Source organism: Dunckerocampus dactyliophorus, chromosome 7 (genome assembly GCF_027744805.1).
Source record: "Dunckerocampus dactyliophorus isolate RoL2022-P2 chromosome 7, RoL_Ddac_1.1, whole genome shotgun sequence".
Lineage (NCBI taxonomy): Eukaryota > Metazoa > Chordata > Actinopteri > Syngnathiformes > Syngnathidae > Dunckerocampus > Dunckerocampus dactyliophorus.
Genome location: NC_072825.1, coordinates 16,158,745 through 16,182,913, shown reverse-complemented (window position 1 = coordinate 16,182,913; position 24,169 = coordinate 16,158,745). Strand labels below are relative to the sequence as shown.

Here is a 24,169-nt window from a genome sequence, read left to right as displayed (position 1 = left end):
CTCTTGAACGCATCATTACGTGAACAGCACCTGGCCAGGACGGAGAACACAGTTCTAGCTGCTAGTCTGCTTTGACACTAAGAGAAGAGACAATTATGGAGGTGTTCATCATTTGTTAGTTCTATGAACCAACAGGTTTAATGATCATGTTTCCCATCAAGGGTAAGTTCCTTTGAGTGTTCATGATAAGAATAGCTTATTGTTTTTCTTTGTCTTTCTGTTTATTTAGGACTACACATACACGCATAATGAAGATGTTGTGATGTTCGGAGTTTGGAGTGTCCGTGAATGCACCTCACACAAATGAAGTGTTGCTCTGAGGACGGACAGTGTGTCAGACTCTGTGTGAACGCTACAGCGTGCCTCCGTCTGCCATCATAAAAAATTCACATAATTAATTAAATAATTTAGGTACCGCCATTAACTATTTTTGACAGTCCTAAATAGAACATGTGAAAAGTATCTATGGTCATATATTACCTATGATTTTCTAAACACTGTTTAGTGTTACAGTGTTCAGACGTTGAAGGCAAGGAAAATGTGACAATGCACAGTATATACAGTAGCTCTTACATTCAATAACCCTTTTCACAATATGTGCCACAAAACATGCAATCCAGATATTAAGAATCTTTATTTTATTTTAATACTTGTTCAAACATGAATCTGTAAAATGCTGTTACAAATGCTATTTTCCCATTAAGAGACTGTCATACCTTATCTCATGAGATACTGAAACCATCTGTCCTGTGTTTTGGGCAGTCCCACATTATGTACTTCAAGCTAACCATCAAGATCAGCACAACCAAATCGTAATACACAATGTTCAAGGAAGCCCAGTGAGACACGAGTTGAAGGCAGACAATTTCTCTTACCACCAGTATGTTTCTAAATGAATCCTATTGAGGTTGTGATGGGGACGGGGGGGATTTTTAAGTAGAGGGGGTAGTCGGACTGCCATGGCAGAGAGGGAAGATGGAGAGACCTTAAAGAAGCAATAAAGAAAAGTGCAAAGGAAAAGACGCAGCGTCAGTGAGTTGCTGGAAATAAGGAGAGAAAGGCAAAGGCAGCTCTCACCTGCAGTGAGTTAAAGAGAGGGGAAAAAGGCTGGTGAGCAGTCATAACTAAATCACTTTACAATGCAATGTATTATACAAGCACAAACCATGAAGAAACAAGAGATAATGTCAAACAAATGACCATATGATCACTGTCAGTTACATTAAATTTAAATAGAGCTATATTTGAAACCATTTGTAAAACTAAAATAAAATAAATAAAAACAGTTGAGGGTGTCTTAAGAGTGTCTCTGTTGGATCACTGGCGTCCACAGGCATGTGGCAGCAGTGCACATTTCACAACGCAGAATTCACAAAGGATTGCCACTTCCGTCATGGCATGAAGAAGATCAGAAATTAACTTTGACGAGCAATGACCACATCAGCATCTAACCGGTCCAGAGGGATAGTTAACATTTGCATAAAGGACAGTGTCCTATTGCTTAGCAGCTAATTAGATTATCTATTTAGCCTAAGGTTAGTGATACACTACTGCATCTTGAACAGGAGGCTGCTTCATCAAGCAACAATTCAGGTGAAAAATTAGCATTTTGAACAGATGAAGTAGTAGGGCCATTGCCTGTCTCCGTCTTCCCATTGATTTTTTTTAGTAACACAAGAACCCTACAAAATAGGCTCTCTTAATCTTACGACAAAGAATGATGCTGGTGGATGAGATTATATTATTTTATATGTAGCTAAACAACCAATTAAAAAGGGGGATTGCCAACACCCTCCCCCACTCACTTGAAGATGAGTGAACTTGAGCAAAGACTCACTAGACAGTAGAGGTGTGACTGTAAAGCATCCTCACAGTTCAGTACCTGTTCAGACCAGTATTAAGCTTTCAAGGTTCGGTCCACTTTCGGTAAAGTACGGGTACAAAATACAAACAAAACTACTAGGAGACTGAATAAATAATAAAGAAGTAAATATGATATACAGTCGCCCCTTGCCACTTCGCGGTACAAACATTACTCCCTCACTTTATCACGTTTTTCAAAAATTAATTAATGAATTAATGATCGCTGTTTCTTGGTTGACAACAGCCTATTGAAAGACAAGTCATATGTAGTATTCTGGTCACTGGGTGTCACTAATGTTACATTTAAGAGACATTACCTTTGATTATATTACCTTAACACTGCACGGAGTTAGTCATGGCCTGTCCGACATGACAGAGAAAACAAGTTCTTCTATTCCATTTGGGAGAGCTAAGTTTTTGACTTAGGACACCGGTTAATATATTTTTGGAAAACCGTCAGTGCAGCCGCAAAAATTCGAAGCGTGAACTGGCGAGAAACAACTGCAAATGCAATATGCAAGTTCCTTATTGGCTGAAGTGCATCATTAATAGTTCCAGCTTGTAGCTAAACATTTCCAGCTCACTGTCTTACTTTTATCCACTTTGTACGTTTATGCCAGGGCTGTCCTGTTTTCCGCCAAGGGCCACTTAGAATTTTATAAGACTAAACAAATTTTTACATACATTTAAAGACAAAGGTTTCTTTAATGCTTAGTATCATTATTTCAGCTTTTTATCATTACACAATGTATTTTTGCTGTATTGTAACATTTTTGCTGGGTTTTTTTTTGTTTATTTTATTTCGACGATGTTGCACGGTGTCATGAGTCAAAGGGCCCTTAGTGTTTCAAATTAACCAAGTGCAGACAAATTATTCATTAAATTACAAATGATGCCAATTTCATTGTTAAAAAAATCAAATGCAATGTTGGACGAGCTGCATTTTCAGCTACAGTATGTGGAAATATTTTACTTTGCTGCCCAATGTTAAGAGGAATATGAAAATGACATACATGGTACACAGTGTATATTATATGCCTACAAACATGGTAAGGTAATACAGTACAGAAGATTATGAGGATCAAAACATACTGTATTAACCATGCCACTTTTGTACATCAAATGCATACCACAGCCCCAAGGTGTTTTTGCATGAAATCCTACACATCTATTCCATATATTTGTCCATGATACAAGGTCAGCCTGTACAAGGTCATGTGCACCGGGGTTCAGGAAAGGTTTTTTTTCTGCTCCTACTGAAGGCCTATTTTTCCTGCATGAGCTCAATTACTTTCCCTCTCTCACTCGTATTTGTCACGTTTGTTACAGCTCATCTGTACTGCAGCAGTGGCTCCACACTGGCACCTGTTGATGAAAAACAGCATAGCACACACACAGCTTACTCTCAAGCCCACATCCACACTGGGGCACCCAGTCACATTCTTTCCAGCCCTTTTGACATTGTGTGTACAGATCAATTAGGTGTGTCATTCTGATCAAAGAGATCTTTGCCGATTGAGAAAATGCACAGATGCAAGCTATTTATGTGAGGACTGTATTGATTTGGCTCGCTATTATTTACAAGACTTGTTTTGCACTGTACTGACAGACCTCCATTGGTATGGGTGCTTGTCCAAGCCACTACTAACACTACTTTGACATTATGTGCAAAATAACACATCATCATCAGAGGTTGCTGGACCAAAAGAAGCCCTGAATTATGCCACACATGTAGTACATTTCCAAGTGAATTATGCAAAGACATTATTAATGCTGCTTGCTACTGGTAGTGAAGAAAAAGGAGAAACTGCCAACAGTTTTTGCATAATATGACTGTAAAGCTACATTCGCAAATTAGATGACTGCACAATAAAATGTCAAACAAATGCGTTAACAAGCCGAATCAGCAGGCCTAATTACAGCTGTCAATACAAAACTGGGAAAAGGTGAGCTGCACCAATTCAACTTTGAGACACAGACAAAGCAACTACCAGTGGGAGCGGAGAAGATAGCATATCGACCAGTAATTAAAATTTGGGTTTATTGATGAATAAATCCCTTAAAGCAGGGGTGTTCACACTTGTTCAGCCTGTGAGCTGCTGCGAATCAGGAGAGGAGCTTAATGACAGCTGACTGATGTCATATAACATCTATGAAGTGACGTTTATGCAATCAACCCAAACTACCTTCGCGACCGACCGGTAGCCCGCGATCACCATAATGGGCACCCCCTGCCTAAAAGGGTCACTAACATAAATTAAAGATGTTATGTATCGTTTGAAATTATGTTCTACATTGTTCGTTCTTTGAAAGCGAACAGTAAATTCGCCAAAAAATACAGTTATAGTTAATGGCACCAGCCATGATGAACTCGTCGCAGCAAAGCGTCATTTCCAGAAGTGACATCAGTGGAGTAACACACTCAGCTAAAGCCGAGTAAACCCTTCTCAAGGTAGCTTGTTGACTTCCTTGAGAATATTTTTCATCAAAATCATAGTCATGCCAAAATGTTGTGTTGCTGCTGGCTGTTCACAGTATCCGAGTGATATTTACCTTTCTTTTCTTTTCCAAAAGTACAGAGGAGGACAAATGGACACCCACCTTGAGTTGTGTTCTTTGCAGTGAACAATTCACTGATGACTGCTATGAAGGAACACCTTTACAAGAAGCATTTGGCTTGAAAGTACGGTATAAACGCATTTTGAAAAAGGGATGCTATTCCTGATGCGGCACTCAGGGGGAAAAAAAAGACAAGAACGACGTCAAAATTGCCACAGAACAGAGTATGTCATGTCTTGTTTGCATATTGTATTCCAAACACTATTCCACCATAGCGACAAGCCTGTAAAGAATTATACATATTATTAGGGGTGTCACAATTCATTTTAATACCAATTCTAATCGTATCACAATTCGAGGTTGCGGATACGAGGATGATATTGGTTCATTTAGAACGATACGATCCAAAACGGTTCAGTAACTTTGAATCGATTCAGTAACTTTTTAGCCAAATATTCAAACAGTGTGACTGTGAAAAATACTGGACAGCGCAGGTGTTGTTTTTTGAAAGGGAATCAGGCGTAAATTATTAATAATGCTGACATACTTAAGAATAAATTATCAATGAGTACAAAAAAGTGGTTAAAAATGCAATACAAAATCAGGATGAACCAAGGTTGGTATAGCTTGCCATGGTGAATTATTTACTTTAAATGGTGCATTCCAAACTTGCACTTTGCACCCGAAGGTGAGGGACATTATGCAAATTTCTCAGCAAATGAATGTGGTATGGTATCTTCAATTAGGTGTTGAAACTTTCTCACCTGTACGGGCCGATGGAAGCAGGGGATTTTTTTGTGCTGATAATCCTCCTGATCAGAGCAGCCATTTGAAAGAACGATGTAGTAACAAGCAAGTAATGTGGCGTCCTTGTACCTTTTACCGCTGAGACGGTTGGGATGGGTCCTCCGCCTTGATGACACGCTTAACACAGACACTGAACAGGATCCCGTGGTGTGGCGGGTTTATGATAATACGTTTTGATAATGATGAGACCAAACCGGGAGAGCAAAAAGATACTTTGCATGTGAAGTGATGGCAGATGGCGTGCAGCAGTGTAAGGAAACGTGGCAATGAACAAGAAGAATACATAAGAAACGCGAGTGTAAATGTGTGACAAAAGGAATAAACGGTCAACAAAAATTACGGCTTCCCAGCCATTCCTCTCCTCCTCACTCCCCGCCACAAGCAAGGCCGTGCCATTTATTGCTTCCGCTTACGTAAGCGTATGTTTTGACCTGGGCACCCCGTGCTGGATGATAACATCACTAAGCCTCACTGCTACAGGACCGTAAACTATAGTCGTACAAAATGTCCTTACTTTGCATATTGGTAATGGTTTAATTTTATTTGACCATGCATACAAGTTACAATGGAATACATCACATAGTACAATTGGACAGTTCCACGTGTCCAAAAGGAGTAGGAAGAAGCAAAGCTTATTTAATCCTATCCCCCGTCAGTTTCACATTAATTGCATTACATTTATTCACTTCCTGTGTTTCATATGTGGTCTCTTTAATACATAGAAAAGTGATAAGGTAATATATCAATGTGGTAATATAATTGTTGAGGTTTTTCCACAATCATAAGAAATAATCATAATCGTATATGTTAATCAGCGTAATAATAACCAATACAAATAGACATAACAGAACAAGTTCATGACTCTTCTTCCTTGTATTTTGCAAACAACTGCTTGTATTGTTTGTAGAAATCCCTCATATTGGTGTTTGTTCCATAATTTGGTAATGGTAGTGGTTTAATTTTATTTGACCATGCATATAAGTTAAAATGAAATGCATCACATTCCGTACATGAATTTGATTCCACATACTGACATGCTTTGGGTTTTTAGCGTTGTTCTCGCGTATAACTGTTTTAAGTTTAGTTTTTCCCTGAGATCATATTTCGCCTCTGTTGTAGAAAAATACTGTATGACATTTATGTGTCAGAGTTTATTCTTTGCTTAGAGGCCATTTAAGTAAAAACAAATCGCTCTGCATTATATTTGTCTGCCGGCGTATTCCTGCACAGTCGCCTGTCCATTCTTGTGTATGTGAACAAGACGCTCGCATCTTTTTCCGCTGTGGAACACACACGTAAACAAGATGGCCGTGGCGCTCCGTCACGGAAGAAGGTGCGAGCGTCTTCATCACAAACACAAGAGTGGACAGGCGACAGTGCACAGGGATACATCAGGAGACTCATAGCTAAAGTTGATATGATATAGATATCATACCTTAGACAATTAAATAAAACTTAAGTCACTTAGACTGTATACAGAACACATGGACATAAAATACAGTAATAATACTTAATACAATAATTACATTAAACAGTAATTTTTAAAAAAGAGAACAAAAGCAGCTTTGTTACTGTCGCTTTGATAGGAGCAGATCCTTTAACATGCTCAAGAATACTGTAGCAACCTGTCGGTTATGTCTAATGTTAAGGAGTTTTGTGATTTCTGGCACTGTGAGACCATGACATTTGCTTGCATAAAAAAGCTGCTTGAATTACAACCCAGAAGTTCCCTTTCTGTTACAGGTTGTCGCTGAATCTTCTGATCAAAAAACAGTCCTAGATTACGACAGAACTGCTTGAGACACTTCAGTATTCTGTTGTCTGTGTTCTTCTACCTCTGCAGAAGATCAATGTAACCTCTTCCAACAACAGTACAAAAAAACCAGGAACAATTACACGCCACAGCGTAAACAAGCGAGGAACATCAATGGGGGATAATGTAGTGGTTTGGCTGGTCGGCTGAAGATACAACATCATTTAAATACATTAAATCCATTTTTCAGGTTTTGTTTACACGGGCAGCCCATGTCTTAAAGTCTATCTATGGCTGTGATGACTGAGATAAAATGTTGGCATGCATAAAAATATCTGCAACAGTTAAATTTGTTAACCATCCCAATTCATGACATATTTATGATCTCACCTACCAGTCACAACTAAAATGCCTCAGCAGCCACTTCGTTCTAGCACTGTCCTGTATTGATTGGTTGTTTATTTGCATTTTAAATCCTTTTGAACATCAGTTTAACACAGCCATCTCAATACAAAGGTTGTTTCTGGGATCAAATCATTCAAACACATTGCACAGAATCTAAAGCTAACAACTCAACATGCCAAGACACTGACCCAAAATATGCAAACTACTCCGGAAACTAACAACCTTCATACCATCTTGTTTAGTAACCATGGAGGCGAGTCAGAGCAAGACTTTCATCCTTTCTTTGGATCTCAATTGACTGCATCTGCTCACTTTCTCTTCCTTCGATGTTGCCTACGGCAAATAACAAGGCGAATGTAACAATACTTGATAAAGGAAGGGATGAGGTCAGACAGCATGGAATCCTTAATAACAAAAGCCAACGGGGGAAAGACATCAACGAAAACAATTAATGTCCTCACCACATAAGAACTCTGCAGACATTCCATGGCCCTCACACATCACCCCGGTGCTGACAGTGTAGGACACCCAGGTACCGGTAACCTAGATGGCCTTGTTGAAGGACAGCATTGTACTCACATGTACCAAAAAAATTGCCTGAATTCATTCGACTAGTTTTTTAACTTTAACTTTTCAACCGCTTAATTAGATTGCGTTACAACTGTTAAGGATTGGAAAAACACACAAGCTATACGATTGGAAACCAGATCACTCTTGCATGTGTACACGCTGATTGCTCGATCAATGGAGCAGGCTTTCTATGTATCCCGCAATCTGCATGGGCGATCATGGCCCTGTTTATTACATTAAATTCACACAAAAAGAAGAGGAAGCCAGCAAAAGGGGCGATGTTTACACCAGCAGGTAGACAAATTAAAGCTACAGAAGCTGAAAAAAGTCAATATTTTTTTTGTACAGGGGGGGAAAAATTTAAACCTACCTGTTGAATAAGGGGCAGACAGTTTTAGTAAAAGGGAGCTTTAATACACGACATGACACCAAGGATGGGTGTAAAAACGTATCAAACGCAAAACCTCATATCTGTATTCAAAATGGAATTAAAATACTGAAAATAATACGCCTGTATTTCATTGGGCTGAGAACCATGGCCTCAGATTTGGAGGTGCTGAGTCTCAACCCAGAAACTTCTCACTCAGTTGTTACCCACCTCAGCAAACGCTTGATGATGCCATCAGGACCAAATAATCTGCAAATAGCAGAGATGTAATGTGGAACACCCTCAACACCTTGGCTGTGCCAAGAAATTCTGTTCATAAACATTAAACACAAACACATCGAAACACAGAACCAGTGACAAACGGCAGCCTTGGCAGTGGTTCACCACGCACAGGCTCGACTTACTGCTAGCAATGCAAACCAGGCTACCGCTCCGGTTCTACAAGGGCCGACCAGCACATAACACTTCAGATATCTCAGCCACGATGATGGGCATGTCCGTGTCCACAGACTCTGCTTCCTCTACGGAACGTATGTCAAAGCCATCGAAATCAAACACTGAAAAAAATTTGAAGCATTACTTTGGCATTGGCATTAAAAAAAAGTATAAAGAAACATTTGTGCACACCAAGAAGATGGATGCCAAAGAAAGCTGATGCAGACATCACTGTTACACCCTCTTCTCCTCCCACTCATTGCCTTGTTAATGCGGTCTGGTTTTCCGCACTATTCAATCTAACAAAATACAAAAAAAAAGCACTTACCTCTGTACAACACCAGTAAAAGTAAATCTCACTCTTGTAATTGCTGATGGTTGGAGCATTAAAGTGAAGAAAGTTTTGAAGCATGCTTTTTTTTCAGCTGTAGATGCAATAAACAAAAACATTCTATACCTTCATCAAAGTCTGCATCATCCTCGGTGTGCTGCGGGAAGGGGAAACAGTTGGTGATTTCCAGCCGATCATCAACCACCAGGCCCAGTAAGACACCTTGAACCACCTCACTGCCCTGGCCCTCTTCCTGGTAGTGCTTGATGATCTTCAGCACCACCTGTGTAAAGTGAAGAAGCAATGTCATTAATATTGCAATACTTCAACAGTGGGCAGCATGGGAGATTAGTGATGAGCACATCTGCCTCGCAGGAAAAACATCCATGTTTGAATCTCCGGTGCAACATTTGTATGCATGTTCCCCCCATGCGTGCGTGGATTTTCTCCCTGTAATTGGAGACTAAACTGCCGAAAGGTGTGAATATGCGTGTCAATGGTTGTTTATCTATATGTGTCCTATGTACCTGGCCTCTCGTCCAAAGTCAGCTGGGATGGGATCCAACTCACTCGAGTGCTGAATGTGGATAAGCGGATAGTCATAGCTTAATTTAAGCCAATTAAGTAAAATGTTGAGTCATCACAAGCAATGTTTTTAATAGAAAGTATGACATTGTTGCAGCATTGAGTGTTACTGAAATGGCCGCAGACACATCAATGTGTCCATTGGAAAAATACTTTCAAAGAATGCTTTCAGTGGGTGATTTCTTTCCTTGAATACATCCGGCATTTTTTTCAATGATTTTGAGAGGTCGTGGAAGTTTGGTGTAACTAAAGGACAGGGCCCACGCCTGAAGGGGGCATATTTATTCATGTACACAGTTTCGGCAAAGTCAGGAGATGTTCCAAACACACATAACACACTTCTGTGCGCTGTGCGCCATATCCTGTTTGCTTGTGGTTACAGAGTAAGAGTCACAAAAATAGCTTACACTAGTACAAAAAAATTATGGACTTTATGGCGTTGGATGACCAGCCATTTTCGGTCGCTGTGCACTGGTACGAGGCTCAGATCAGGCCTACAGTATAATCTGTTGTGCAAGTTTTGTTTATGTTTAAAATGTGAAAAAGACTAAAACAACAAGTTTGTATTGTTTCACGGGTTCAATGTTTTTCAATAAAATAAGATTGGAACATTGAAGTTGTCGGTTTTTGTTTTTTTGAATCGATATTGGCCAAAATCAGAATCGGCAGGTCAGGCTTTTTAAAAATTGGTGATCGGCCAAAAAAATTGGAATCGGTGCACCGCTAATCTGAACACAATATGAGTGTTGTCAATACGGCAAACATAAGGCAAACAAAAATGTGTGATTGTTTTCAATGTAGAGGTGAATGAATGAATATGCTGTGCACAAACAATAAGTATATTCTTATCCAGTAAACACCAAGTAAAGTCATGATGTAAGGACCATTCTAGTAACATAATGTTTTTGTTTATTTTGAAAAGGTTATGTTAGTTAAGTAACTTGCTGCATGGGAGGATTCCGAACAGTACTGGAGAAGGGAAGAGCTGTGCACATTTAGAATGAGACATGAATCTAATGAAACTTTTAAGAAAAATGTTACCTTCCTTCTGTGGGAGGGTATTATTTGGACATGTAGTCCGATATCCCAGATCGTTGTGCCTCATCCAGGCACGGCATCCATGCATCATTGTATGCATTTAATTTTTAATGCCAGATAAAAATGGGCCAATAGGAAAAGCCTCCACATGATTGAAAGGGTCGTTTAACCTCTAATGCTGTGTCACCAGTTCCAGCAGCGGTAGGCTGCGGCTTATTTCAACACACACACACACACACACACACAGACACAGACACGCACACACACAAACACACAAACCAGCTAGCAAAGGCAAAGAGCTAAGCCAAAGAGTTAAGAATAAGGTAAAGTGTCTAAATGAAAAGGTAGAGAACAGCAGGCTAAAAGCGTAATGTGGAGGCTGTGGAGCATAAATCACAGTGATAACAGTGTGGGCAGGTCATAGAAAAAGGCATTAATAATACACACATACAGTGGAAGAGGGTGGCAGTCCTGGAGCCAAGCTCACAACAACAAAAACACCCATCAAAATCATGAGCGAACCCCAGAGGTGTCACCAGCGAGCTACACATACACACACGAATCTGTCTGGGCACATGATTTATTCTGGTAGCGTGTTGGATCTGTCACCCTACAAGTAAAAGAGCTAGGGGTGGGAGAGGAGAGATGATATGGCTAGGAGTGAGGAGAAAAACAAATCTTATTGCCTGCCTCCCATCCCCGGCTCCTTTGATGAATAAAAGGTTGGAGGCAGGTCTAAAGAAAAGGTCAGGAGAAAAGGGGACAGGTGACCAGGTGAGGACAAGGAGAAAAGACAGCTGAACTAAATAAGAAGAAAGAAAGACAAGAACAAACACTATAGCACCGGAACCTTTACCAAGACCTTGTCCCTCAATCACCTTCCCACCTTTAGCTCTGTATCTATAAAGGGCAAATCATTCGCTTTGTTCATGTGTTTGAACTTCCTGTCTACCGTGTTTTTACATTGTGTTTTTAGAATAAATAGGTCTGGGTCTGTGTAAAACTTGACATCCTTTTAGGCATCGAGAGCGAAGATGGTGGACATTCACCGCTTAATTTCACAGGTGCCAAACAAGTTAAGCCTTGGCACAGGTGTGCATTCGCTTATTGTTGATGTACTGATGCCTGTTGGCACCATTTATCTTTCACAAGAAATTCGTTTTTGGTATGTCTACATAGAGTGGACCCTCGGAACTGTAAAGAGCAAATGACGCAATTTTCTAGCTAAAGTTTCAAAGACATTGTGGTTCAAAAGGAACAGGAATTCAAAATCCCAATGAAAAGGGGCAAAACAAGACAACGCAAATTGGATTCAGCTGCTCTTCCTCTTTGCCTTTAATGTTTTTTACATTTTATTAACAGTTACTTGCTTACAGTGTATAGCACTTCAAAGTTATAAAGATTAAATAAATCAATACCGTTTCTAATAGCGGCCCCTCGCCACATTGCGGTTCAAATTTTGTGGCTTCACTCGAGCACAGTTTCTCAAACATATACTGACTCAAATCGTGCTGTTTCGTGGTGGAATACGGCCTATTAATAAAAAAATGCATACTTATGTTTCATTTACGTATTTTTCACCTAAATAAACTGAAGTACAAATACAGGGAATTACGAACACGCATTCAAATTGTGAATGTAGTATTCTACATTGGCCACTAGGTGTCAGTAATTATTTGGTGAGGCAAGCACCAGACTTAATCACCTGAACCACAGGCTTCAATTGCAGGTTTAAATTATCTCACCACAGACACAATAATAATAATAAAATAATAACAAAAATAACAACAACAACAACAAGACAGGCGAAAGTGAACGTAATTCAGCTAAAACTCAACTCTGACCCTCAACATCACTTGCTGTCCACTTGTCCAGAACACATTTACGGCAACACATATGAGCACGAGTTTTATTTATGTCTTAAATGGTTTATTTTCTCTGATTATATCTACTATACTGAGTAGTATGAATGTATAGGTGACTATATCGGTTTTATTTCATGTCTAGGGGGCTTTAATTATGTTAAAACCATAATTAGAAGATGCTAAACAGGTTTTCTATGCCATAACTACAAAAATATTCCACTTATAAAGAAGGAATCTCACTTTGCAGAAATTCACTTATAACGGTCAGGTCTGGAACCAATTACCCGCAATAAACGAGGGATTACTGCACATCATACTGGGAAATTAACTCAAAATTAGAACAAATCAAAGGTGAAGCAACCCGTGGGAGGAATTATGGTCGGGTTTTGAAGATGCACTGTACCATAAATCTGGAAAACATGGTGTGAGAGGTAGCTGAGCGGGTAAAAAAAAGAACCACAGTACAGCTAAATAGATGCATTTAAGCAGTGCAAAATTATTCATTTGCTTTACAGTACAGGAGAAGAGGACATGTGTCTCCAATAAACAAGAAAATGAAGGTTTCATGGATTCGTAAACCTAGTAAGTCCACAGTGTCATGCGTTTCCCCTACTTCACACACATCCAGACACTTTCTTAAATTGACTTAGCTCAAAAACAAGTACAAAAGACAGTGTGCACATCCCATGTTGGGAAGAGAGCCAAGACTGATATGTGGACAGCATAGCATAAATCAACAAGCTTCAAATTGAATTGGACAATCAATTGCAGTTCAAATCCCCCAATGGCTGCCTTTAATTTGTACCATAAATCTTCTCTTTCGCTCAGACAAAAGGGGTCATATTACCACCACAACACACACAGCTCAGGTTTACAACACTACGACAACATTAGCAAACCTGCCAACCTCAAACAAATGTTATAATCCTCCAGTCATTAACTGACACCGCAGGTCGTTCTGTGTGTTCTACAGTTTCGTAGGCTAAATGCAAATACATCCAGGCTCCATAAAAAAAAAGACTTAATTTAAAGATTATGGACAACTGATTGAACAGACATTGCAATTAAATTTAAGTGCAGTCACTACAGCAAATGGTCCTTTTGAAAGCCTGGCTGTAAAAAGTGATTTTAATGTCAACACAGACTGGGTGTAACAATATAGTCTATAAGCTTGTTTCTGTTCATTTCATAGCCACCTAGAGGTTTTTGCACATCCCCGTGAAGGCATCTGCGGTCTATATATGAAGGTTGGCACGTCACATCAAAGTGGTGGAAAGATACGCCCATGCTTTGCTTTTCCTGAATTTGTTGCAGATTTGATGGAGGTGGTGACAGAAAAAAAGTTTCAAACATAAAAATCCATCTGACACATTCTGTGATGTACAGACATCTGTGCAACGCTTGTTTAAGATTGTCTAAACTTTGTAGTCTGTGAAGCTTTCTAAAGTTTTTCAATAAAATTCAATATGGACGCCTTGGGCCAAACCCACAGTACCACTGTTTTTCTTTTCAGGGCCCCGAATTGGAAATTAGCACTTTTTTTTATCTCCCAATGTCCTCACAAACTACAAAGTCTATATACAGAGTTTGATGTAGCAAGAAGTTTATAAAGGAACTCAATATGGTGCCTGCATGGTTTCTCTGCCTGACTCCACAACAGTGTTTTACAACAACACGTTTCTGGGTCAGTCTCCTGAGAGGACTACTACAGAGGGTGCCGTCACTTTGAGAGGCATGACGCACAGACTACGGTGACAAATAAAAAATATACCCAAATACATTGAATAAACAGGGGAAACAGTGGTGAATATTTTCTTCGGGTCTGTCAATCAATCTGATGTCAATTTCAGCCTGTTTGCACATCGCCATTTTGAGGCATGCAAAAGTTTGTCACAAAGATGATTAAATAAATAATATAAAACGGTGGAACTTACGGGGCCCTATGATTTCCAGTTAACGGAATGGCGGATTAGCCAATAACAACAAAATTAACTGTTAAATGCGGAATCTCACGAAAATGATATGAATGAAAATAACATGAATGGAACAATGTCATTGTGAGAAGAAGGAACGTTCGTGTGGGGAAGTATTTTGCTGGTGGAGGCTGACATCCCATTAGGAACAATTAGCCAGGCTACATCCATTTCTGAAAACTGTCCAATGATGTATTGCATCAATAAATGTAAGGATTCTTGCATTTAATAAGTGGACATTTTATTCACTAACCCAAAAAGCACACCCAAAAAGCACACACTCTATGCTGGTAAGTGTAAACGGTACAAAACGGAATTCAAAAAAATTAAAATGGAAAAATTGAATTAAAAAAATAAACGGAATTTGGGGAAAAATACAACAGATTTCATAGGGCCCTAAACTTACATTTCAGATGCTGTGATTTCCGAACACCTCATTATGCACCAACACATTCTGCTGGATCCGAAACGTGTAGTTTGACAAAACATTACGGGTCGTTAACATAAACAGTGTAGCACACAATGTACGGTAACTAAAATTGAATCGCGAAAGACTGTATGCAAATGAGCCGACCTCTGCCTTGACACACAGTGTGAACTTCAGTGTATTTGCGGGTTATTTCTCCAGTCTTTAAACAATAACAAAAGTGGCACTGATTCCAGAAACCTGGTGTAATCTCCATCACACGTGTTACCGTCAAGATTTCCACTGATCTGTTTTTCCCATCAATACACTGTTTTTTTTTGGTTTTTTTACATCATGCTTCCGCAGAAGGTGAAGTATGTTCCTCCTGTGCTCGTCAAAATGTCAAAATTGTTTGTGGCTCCTAACTTAAAATTGTTGGCGCGCAAGCAGAAAATTTAGGGGCGTACAATGCAATCAACTAGCAAAGTAAATATTCACGTATTACTAATAAATACTTGAATAATTGCAGAAACGTTTTCAATTCATAGTTTATTGTGCAGCAGTTGACAAACCAGCTAACTGGCCGCAAAGAACAAGTAGACATTTTACCCAGGTCATGTCACATTTTATGTTTCAGACTGTCACTGTGTTTGCTCAAAGTGTTGTGTTTTAGTTGTGTAGTGCCAGTATTATGAGTGAATTTTGTGTTCCCTGCATGTTGTGGGTATCGACAGCAAAATCTGCAGTACAGTTTCCATGCACTAAATTAGTCACATTACTGAAACAATTTGGTGTGTCCATTTTTCACACTGCAGTGTGATGTCCCTGTTTATATGCACTGTGATTATTGGCCATGCGCTGGGTGCCTCTCAAAACTCTTGATGGCGCTTATGCTCCTTTCAGCGTGGGTAAATGTGTGGCTTTTCCAGATGACCTGTTACGTCACATGTAAACAAAGCATGTCGGCCAGCGCTGCCAGATTCACCCATTAGAAGTGACTTTGGCCTTGTTTTTTGTGTAAAGATGTTTGCAAATTCCCAAGTTTTCTGTTGATTGGGGCTTGCTTTTGTAAAGTCGCTTGCAAATTCCCAAGTTCCCCGTTTTAGGCTTGTTTTCAGAGAGCTATTCGCTTGTTTCTCTTGCGAGACCCGAAAACCGCGTGACACTCCAGTAGAGGCGATGTCGCCTCCTGTGTGTGGCGCCCGTAAGACGCTACCGAAATGGCTGAGAGGTAAACTCCGACCCGCACTCATCGGATTTAAAGCACTTTGGCTTTCACGTAGTTCAAGGTGAAAATGAGCTGGACAAGAGCCAATATTGGGAACATGACAAATATGACAAACCACATAGCACATCTCCGCCCGAACCAGGAGGAAAAACAGCCAGCTGAAGTTGCTGCCAACCAGAGAACCATCAAGCAGGTGATAACTAATTTTCCACCCAACTAAGAAAAGGCGAAGCGAACAAAGACACTTAGAACAGTAAAATATTTAAAACAAGAAGTAAAACACAATAAAAGCAAAAAACAAGAAGTAGGTAACAAACAAACAAACAAACAAACAAATGAATAAATAAAACCAATTCAAACTAAAAAAAGGAATAAAAGACATACGGGACCACACGACTCACGCCGAGTTAAAAGCATTATTCTTGTATGGGAGCCACTGGTACAGAAATCTATATTTTGCATGAAAGCTATTTATGACTTTGATATGTTATGCTATGTTAATGTTATTTTGTCAGAGATTCTATTCTCAGGATTTTAGTTTAAATTCAGAAGTCTATTATTTACTTGTGAATAATTTGTGAACAGATTTTTTTATGTTGGTTACTCAGAATATGCTGAAGTTTGTTAATTTCATACATGCTGCTACTGGTGCACTTTAGTTTTCCTGCTGGTTCTGTGCAATGGGAAATATGTTGGTAGTTGTAACTTTCCAATTATTAAAAGATAATGGAAGTAGATGAATCTGTTTTATTTTTATTTTAATTATGGATTATTTCTTTATTATTATTATATATGATTATTATTTATTCTGATTGGGGAAAAACATTGCCAATTATATTACCACACTGCTACATTACCTTATCATTTTCCTATGTATTAACTGGCAAACACCAGATTTGGAATACAGCAAGTGAATAAATGTATTGCAATTGATGTGAAACGGATGGGGTGGGATTAAATACTACTACTACTATATGAATACTACCTACTCCTTTGGACATGTGGAACTGTGAATTGTACTGTACTATGTGTACTACGTATTTCATTGTAATTTGTATGCATGTTCAAATCAAATTAAACCATTTCCATTACAAAAGTTACATCCACCGAACATTGACACAGATTAGCTTGAACAGCTACTAGCAATGTGCATACAGAGAACGTTTAGCAATGTATACACAATCATGACCCACTTGGCCACAACTGATTCCGGGTTACATCCCGCCATGAAGACTGGCACGTGCACAGAAGGCACACTGCGCTCCAGTAGCACACACATGCAAGAGAGAGAACTAGTTTCCAATCGCATAATCTACGTATGTTAAAAAGCCTAGGTATGTTAAAAAGCCAAACAAATTAACTGGTCGCACATGCGCGAGTAGATGAAAAATTTCCTTGCGATGTCTCAAATTTTAGTCGCAAAAATGCCACCAGTTAGACGCAGTCTGGAGCCCTGGTGTAATTTGAGTACCTCGATTACATAAAATAATCACGGGATTTTCTCTGCCTCGAGGAATCGTCACGTGTGCTTATGTCAACAACGCACTTAGAAGAGGAAGGGGATGTTTGGTGCCGACAAAAGAAGGAAAACAAAATTGTAAAAAAGACTGAAAAATGTCCAAAGTGTTAGCTATAGTTAATAAGAGGTAAAATATTCACAAATTACAAATGTGCAAGTAAAGGTTGATTTGCCCCTGGACGTGTCTCATTTGTTTTTTGTCCCTCAAGTGTGAAAAGAAATTAAACAATCAAATATGGAATTAAAAAAACTAAACAAAAAAATGGTTTGCTTCTGTTGATGCTGGAGGCCTGTGTATGTTCTCATACTCCTCTCACTTTGGAATAAGTGGAATAATAAAGCCCCAAAAGCCCAAAAATATGTATGGGCAGTTGGTGTTCTGATGCTGGCTGAACTGAGCTCTTCCAAGGTATACTGAGGGCTCTCAAAAATTGCTGAAGTCTGAGTGACCTTTTTGAGGCTGATGTATTTGTGTTTCCTGTCCATTCATTCATTTGTGGCTCCCTGTTCGCACTCGCTCAGAAACACATAATGCTTGTTAATGTAGCTTGTCGTTCCCATGCCATAAAGTAGGTGGTGGCATGCATCGTAACGAGGCTTCTCAACACGCCTCATATGCACCTGGTCTGCCAGAGAATAAGACAAAGTTGCAGGTGGGATCAATGTTGCCTACTCAGCAACTTTGTCACGATATTTAGCAAGTACTCAAACCCACCAAGAGGTTTTTTTTTACCTCAAACTTTGGAGACTCTGACATGAAAGCACATACTGCTCTTCTCAATGAGAATCGGTTGCTGCCTCTCCCCTCTAAAAGCACTCACAAGCGGCTCAGTCTTGTTTGTGACATTTTTAAAAATGACAAAAAAAGACAAAGTTCATTTGTAGTCCTAAATATATATTTTTTTTGTTTAGTTTTTACTCACTTTTTGTCTCTTGCAAGTTCTAACCTTCTCCTACAGCCCATTACAATTACATGCACATGCGTCGGAGCCATTCCATTCCATTTTCATTTACATTTTTCCGCTTATCTGTGTCTGGGTCATGGGGGCAGCAGTGAGAGCCAATTATGCAAATTTGATGATGTCATCTAATGACTTCTACAAACTTTTAGGGGAGCCATTAGCAACCACCCGTGTTGCGAAACTGCTGGTTACCTTATCAGTGTCGTGGAATAAATAGATAGGAAACTTACTTTAAAATAGGTATTTTGCACATTCTTGCAGGAAAAAATTACAGTAATGCATGTGTTACGCAAAAATGTTCATATGCTGTGAGGGGCCTTAACCAATAGTGATCATATTATGACTTATATTGTGAGATCCAAGATCTATTATTGCATTGTACTTGCAATACTGGTACTAAAGTGATATGCTTCAGAGTTCAGACTGCTCAAATCTAATTTACTGTGGCTTTTATTCAGGCTTGTTACCCGACTGCCACAGATCACAGCTTAGAATAAAAGAGGTATTTTCCATATATACAGCAACTGTTTGATCTTAACGGGTGTGCGATAGAACCCCTCGCTGTGGAGCTTGCCACTTTAGTGGCAACGCGACTGCTGACAGTCTTCAAATTAAGGCAAAACAGTTCGTACAACACAGCAGTGAGGCCGCTGCTGACAGTGCACCTGCAGCTATACCTCTGACAGACAGATCATGACGCAACACACGAGCAAGTGTTGCACATCAGTGAACACAAGCAAAAGACATTTCATATCACTACCTGGAACAGACACCTTTGCTTCAACGCAAAAGGCTCAAATTGAGGTCATACCGTTTTAAATTAAAAAGTTTGGTTGATAAGAATGGGAGAATGAGTAAGGAAAATCTCATTAGAGCTCTATCGAATACACATTGAGGTGAAATATTTAGATTTGAAATTAGGGTCCCAAGACTCCAGGGCAACTTTAATTAGCAAGATAAAAGGAAGGCAGCAGCTGGCAAGTTTAAGTCCTGTGTAGAGGCACACTGGGTAAATGAGCTGCTTTGTGTCCATGGCATTGGGGGCTGCAGGGAGTGAGGGGGGCAAGTGGGAAAGCGGGACATGGAAGTGAAGCAAGTTTGTCCTCTGCTGTTTACAAAGAGGTACTACAGAGTCAACACTCCCCATTCCACCATTTGCCAAAATTAAGTTTTGAATGATGAGACGGAGACGGCGAGCATTTGCTCATTGTCGTCTGTTGAAAATAAAAAATCTTTACAACACAACAATGAGAAAACCCCACATTTCCTCAAACGTTTCTACAAGCAAAGGAACACGGTGGGCTCTTGATGAAATTATTCAATGTTTAAAGACCCCCGCTTAAACTCATCTTAGTAAAATCGTTTCATTTTAATAATTCACAATAATTGCATGAATTTTGTAAATTTTCAGGCCGGAGATTTTCTTTTAACTTGTCACAGTGCATTCCGACACAGGAATTCACTGTCGTCCCTGTATTGCTGGGTTTCAATCATGTGATCTGGAGGCATTTGCATCCCTTCTGCCAGGACGCAATGGCTATGGCCGCATATACTCAGTATGTTGTTACACTATTTGGCAGAATACGTCTAGAATGGTGCATTGGAATGATTTGCTGCAATTGTGTGAGTGTACATGGTGTGATGCATGAAGACAGAATAGTTGAAAGCAAGGTGATCAAACAGCAATGAACGTAGCAGATAAAAAAATAATGCTTCTAACGTGTCCATTTGCACTCTTACAGCAAATTAGGGCTGTCCCAAAACAACTTTTTCCACTTCCGATTTGATACCCATATTGCACCCTTGAATATCGGCCGCTACCAAAATCAATTCAATATCAGCAGGTATCATAAATACTTTTACTTGGTAGTGTGGGATGTTAGAAAAAGCATGATCAAGTGATGTTACTCAAACAGCAAACAATAATCAGCAACAGCAGGTCTGACGAAAAATGGACCACTTTACTGTTCTTCTTCAAGCATCTGGGGTGTTTCATCCACAATGTCATGGCAGCTGGACAAAATATAGCGAGGTTCTAGGTGATGAATTAAGCGTTTAAACCCAACTTGACCCACCATCGACAGAGGGTCATCTTTTCTGTTATTGCTAATGCCTTCTTGTCGTCGCACGATGAGTTCGGTCGTATTAAACGTTACTGGTTGTGGGCCACCACGGGAAACTTGTGATTGACAAGGTTTTCACTCAGCAGCAAAATCTTTTTTGGACTTTAACAAAAAATACAAAGGGCCGACATCAGTCCTACTTCATGCTTAACACATTACCACACACTGTTGTTGTGATCACGTGGGCTGGATAGGCGTGATGCGGCGGAGTCTGGAATCGACTTCTTGTATCGGAGTGCCAATATCGGAAATTTTACATGCAAGCCGATATTCAATGCTCGTTTCTTTGTTGATATCAACCCGATATCAATATCGGATTGGGACGCAAAGTGTGACCTCCATAGCCAAGCCCCCAGGCTTCTCGGTTATCCGCTGGATATCTCAGCTGGACTTCACGCAATATTTCCAGACTGCTGGAAGCCCAGACCATGCCATACTTCACTGTTCTCAGTGGAGCATCGGTGAACATTCTTCCTGGTGGAACACCAGTTTTAGTCGGGGTGCTGCGCTGGAGGTCAAGAGAACCCAGGTGGAGAGGGGCCAGAGGCTCCTCGGCTGTCCGCCTTTGAGTCATTATAGGGCGGCAGGGGCAGTGAGGCAGGCCGAGGTATGCGGATCCCCCGGTGAATGCAGGCATGTGTCAACACACGCACACACTCATAGCACTTTATTTATTTATTTATTTGTATTATTTACTTGTATTAATGTCTCTTCTGTTGTTGTTGCTTAATTTATTGGTATATATGTTTATGTGTTTATGTTTCTTATGTTCTTATTCTTTCATTTGTTTTCTTTCTTTTCTTGGGAGAATGAACAGAATAAGATTTTCATTGCATGGTATAACTGCTGTTGTACTATGCACATGACAATAAAACTCTCTTGAATGAACATGATAGCTTCACAAATTCCAATACGTTGTGCAGACTTTTCCCATTTTTAAAAGGGATAGTTTGGATTTTTTTCCATGAAGTTGTATGACATTCCTATCAACAGGGTACAGCTGCACAGCATCAACTGTGACTTGAACGCATATTGTTTTGAAAAGCTAAACTCTTTACTTAATGACTCAGAAGCTAAGCAGAAATTTGTTCCTCGTCGCAGAAATCTAACCAGAACTGGACTTGCGGGACCAAATGGGGGGCTAAGTTACTGTTGATATAGTCCACTGCTCATGGGGACGTCATACAACTTCATGTCAAACACTCCAAACTATCCCTTTAACTTTGGGGAACTCAGGTTTTGTTGAGCTGCATCTTGAGCACAAACCCAGGTTTGTTAAGCCACTGTCGCCGTATACCCCCAAGGTTAATCTGGTTAAAAATCCATCCATCCATTTTCTATACTGCTTCTCCTCATTAGGGTCGCGGTGGCATGCTGGAGCCTATCCCAGCTGACTTTGGGCGTCTGGTTAAACATAGTCTGCAATAATTTAAAAACACACCAGCCTCATCATATGCCACTTATACCTCATGTAGAACAAGAGAACACTAAGTAAAACAAACACATACGGATGTCAGAAATGTAGGATCGGGCTCCTCTTCATGACTTGTTTTTGTGGTTATTGTTCCGACAATATCTTCTAACTCCAGAGAGCTCATACGTTCACTGGCATGCCAGGACAAACTTAAGTTTAATCACTGGAGTAGTAGTTTAATAAAGTAAATTATAGGTTGATCGATTTAGTAGTTGGTAGTTTTATTTTCCTCTATGGTAGTATAAAACATAACAGCTAGCCTTTTATTAGCGTGGAACGAACGCGGGATTCACAAAGAAATAACAAGTCCATCGTCGTAACCCTAACCCAAATAACATAACAGGATTTACATTTTCCAGATAACACAAATAAAACTTGTGATCACAAAATAATATCCTCCTTTTTAGCAACTCGCCGCCCTGATAATGCTAATGCTAAAGCTAAACCCAGTAGTCACATCTGTAAGGTTTATCACCGGTTTCTCATGTAGCCTTTTAAATTAAATGCACAAAAAGGGGACATAAACGTTCAGAGACACTTACCAAGCCCTCGATTTGAATCTGTTTAACGGGAGAATCCAAAGTACCACCCGTAGAAGCCATCACCACGATAAATATTGGACCACTCTTGATAGGAAACCACCAACAATCCACTACACGCGGAAAAGGGGGACAGGTTTCTGTGACGGACAGTTTCCAGTAAAGGTGAATTAAACTATCCGGTTCGTACAGGAACACGAGTTACAAGGGAAAAGTTCCGCAAGTAAAACTACAGTACGTATTACGTCACTTTAACTTTAAGCAGTTTCAACATACTGTACGTATGCCACCAGAATGTATACAGGTACACAAGGTTATATACACATATATACACATATATAGATTTTTGCAATAAAAAAATGTTGAAATTGTGTGTGCAGCAAAATTAGATTTATCAAGGACATTTTTTTCCTTGATAAAAGATGTGATAAACCACTGCAATGCACAGTCTTATGAGACAAATTAACTATGAACTTTGGATAGTTTTGGAAATTACATTAATTATATAATAATTATTACATAATTGTATAATAACATATAATAATATATTATATATATATATATATATATATATATATATATATATATATATATATATATATATATATATATATATATATATATATATATATATATATATATATATATATAATTATTATAAATATATAATAATATAATATAGCATAATTCTATAATAATTCTTTTTAGAGGTTTTTTTAGCCTAGATTAATCCATCCATCTATTTTCTATGCCGTTTATCCTAATTAGGGTCGCGGGGGTATGCTGACTTCGGGTGAGACCCTGGACTGGTCGCCAGCCAATCACAGGGCACATATAGACAAACAACCATTCACACTCACATTCATACCTATGGACAATTTAGAGTCTCCAATTAACCTAACATGCATGTTTTTGGAATGTGGGAGGAAACCCACACACGCACGAGGATAACATGCAAACTCTACACAGAGGAGATTCGAACCCAGGTCATCCCAATCTTCTGACTGTGTGGCCGACATGCTAACCACTCATCCACCGTGCGGCCCGCCTGGATTAATAATAAATATAATTTATCTTGTTCTGGACAAAACAACCAAGATATTTTACAACTATATTTTGCACATGTCTCCAACCAGCAAAGACCACCATGGGTACTGTCAATTAGACATGAGCAATGTGATTTTGGGGAACCTGCAAGTATTCTAGTCACGCTGGGATGCGCACTCACCTTTCCAGACAGCTAAGACCACCTTGAAACGGCGCGTCATCAGCCTGGGGGCCAGTCTCCCTTGGGCATTATTACATTTAGCGGAGCAAACATTTAATGGGGCAGAAAAGCGTTCTGC

The 24,169-nt window shown here is 39.5% G+C and overlaps 1 protein-coding gene across 1 annotated transcript in view; it reads right to left on the bottom strand.

Annotated features, from left to right (window-relative positions):
* Nucleotides 1-22,975, bottom strand: part of LOC129184967 (eukaryotic translation initiation factor 3 subunit H) — a 64,047-nt gene extending 41,072 nt beyond the window's left edge. Inside the window, exons 1-2 of the mRNA XM_054781551.1 lie at nucleotides 22,827-22,975; nucleotides 9,238-9,394 (exon numbers count right to left, since the gene is read on the bottom strand). Coding sequence (XP_054637526.1) covers nucleotides 9,238-9,394; nucleotides 22,827-22,886 — 217 coding nt within the window. The 5' untranslated portion in view covers nucleotides 22,887-22,975. The remainder of the gene's footprint in view (nucleotides 1-9,237; nucleotides 9,395-22,826) is intronic.
* Nucleotides 22,976-24,169: the final 1,194 nt, after the last annotated feature.